The 1,231-nt window shown below is 42.7% G+C and overlaps 1 protein-coding gene across 1 annotated transcript in view; it reads right to left on the reverse strand.

Annotated features, from left to right (window-relative positions):
• Positions 1-276: 276 nt before the first annotated feature.
• Positions 277-1,231, reverse strand: part of EEF1A1 (eukaryotic translation elongation factor 1 alpha 1) — a 3,725-nt gene continuing 2,770 nt past the window's right edge. The window contains exons 7-9 of the mRNA XM_029945539.1: positions 1,004-1,224; positions 685-919; positions 277-550 (exon numbers count right to left, since the gene is read on the reverse strand). Of these exons, the coding sequence (XP_029801399.1) occupies positions 426-550; positions 685-919; positions 1,004-1,224 (581 nt within the window). The 3' untranslated portion in view covers positions 277-425. The remainder of the gene's footprint in view (positions 551-684; positions 920-1,003; positions 1,225-1,231) is intronic.

Genomic DNA, 1,231 nt, shown 5'->3' on the forward strand with positions numbered 1-1,231 from the left:
AAAAAAAACTGTTAACCCAATTTAGTTTCAGCAGATGTTTAACATGAGGCATAGGTTGTAGGCAACGCTAAACTTCAATCTTTTACCTGCATAGTGCCAGGTTACAGTGTTGACCAAAAGAAGACACAGGTTTCTCATTAAACTTTTGTTTTAATGGGTCTCAAAATTCTGTGACAGATTTTTGGTCAAGTTGTTTCCATTAAAAAGTACTGATTTTAAAAACTAATAACTTAAAACTGCCACACACACACAGAAAAAACAAATGGTCCACAAAACTCTCCTTTCCTTCTGAAGGTTTTACGATGCATTGTTATCATTAACCAGTCTTTTACTATTAAACTTAAATGGCCAATTGACACAAACAGTTCTGAGACCGCTCTTCCACCTCTGATTAAGACTGGGGTGGCAAGTATTGGGGATAATATTCATTTAGCCTTCTGAGCTTTCTGGGCAGACTTGGTGACCTTGCCAGCTCCAGCTGCCTTCTTGTCCACTGCTTTGATGACACCCACAGCAACCGTCTGTCTCATGTCACGTACAGCAAAGCGACCTATTAAATAAACAAATTTTAGATTGTCATTAGAAACTCTCTTCAGGTATTTCCCGGCTTCCGTTTCTAATTCTACTCAAGTAATTCCGTTTAATTTGTAATTCTGTTTGTAATTCTACTCAAGTCATCCTTACCCAGAGGAGGATAGTCAGAGAAGCTCTCAACACACATGGGCTTGCCAGGAACCATGTCAACAATGGCAGCGTCACCAGATTTCAGGAACTTGGGACCATCTTCCAGCTTTTTCCCAGAACGACGGTCAATCTTCTCCTTCAGCTCAGCGAACTTGCAGGCGATGTGGGCGGTGTGACAGTCCAGCACAGGTGCATAGCCAGCACTGATTTGGCCTGGATGGTTCAGGATAATCACCTGAGAGAATAGAGGTGCATTTAATAGGTCTCAAAAAATCAGGTCTGGCACTTAAATGAGAACTCTGCCCCTCTCAATTGTTACCTGAGCTGTGAAGCCAGCTGCTTCCATCGGTGGGTCATTTTTGCTATCACCAGCCACATTGCCTCGACGAACATCTTTGACAGATACGTTCTTGACGTTGAAGCCCACATTGTCCCCAGGAAGAGCCTCACTCAAAGCTTCATGGTGCATTTCAACAGATTTTACTTCAGTTGTAACGTTGACTGGAGCAAAAGTGACCACCATGCCAGGTTTGAGAACACCAGTCTC

Source organism: Suricata suricatta, chromosome 7 (assembly GCF_006229205.1).
Source record: "Suricata suricatta isolate VVHF042 chromosome 7, meerkat_22Aug2017_6uvM2_HiC, whole genome shotgun sequence".
Lineage (NCBI taxonomy): Eukaryota > Metazoa > Chordata > Mammalia > Carnivora > Herpestidae > Suricata > Suricata suricatta.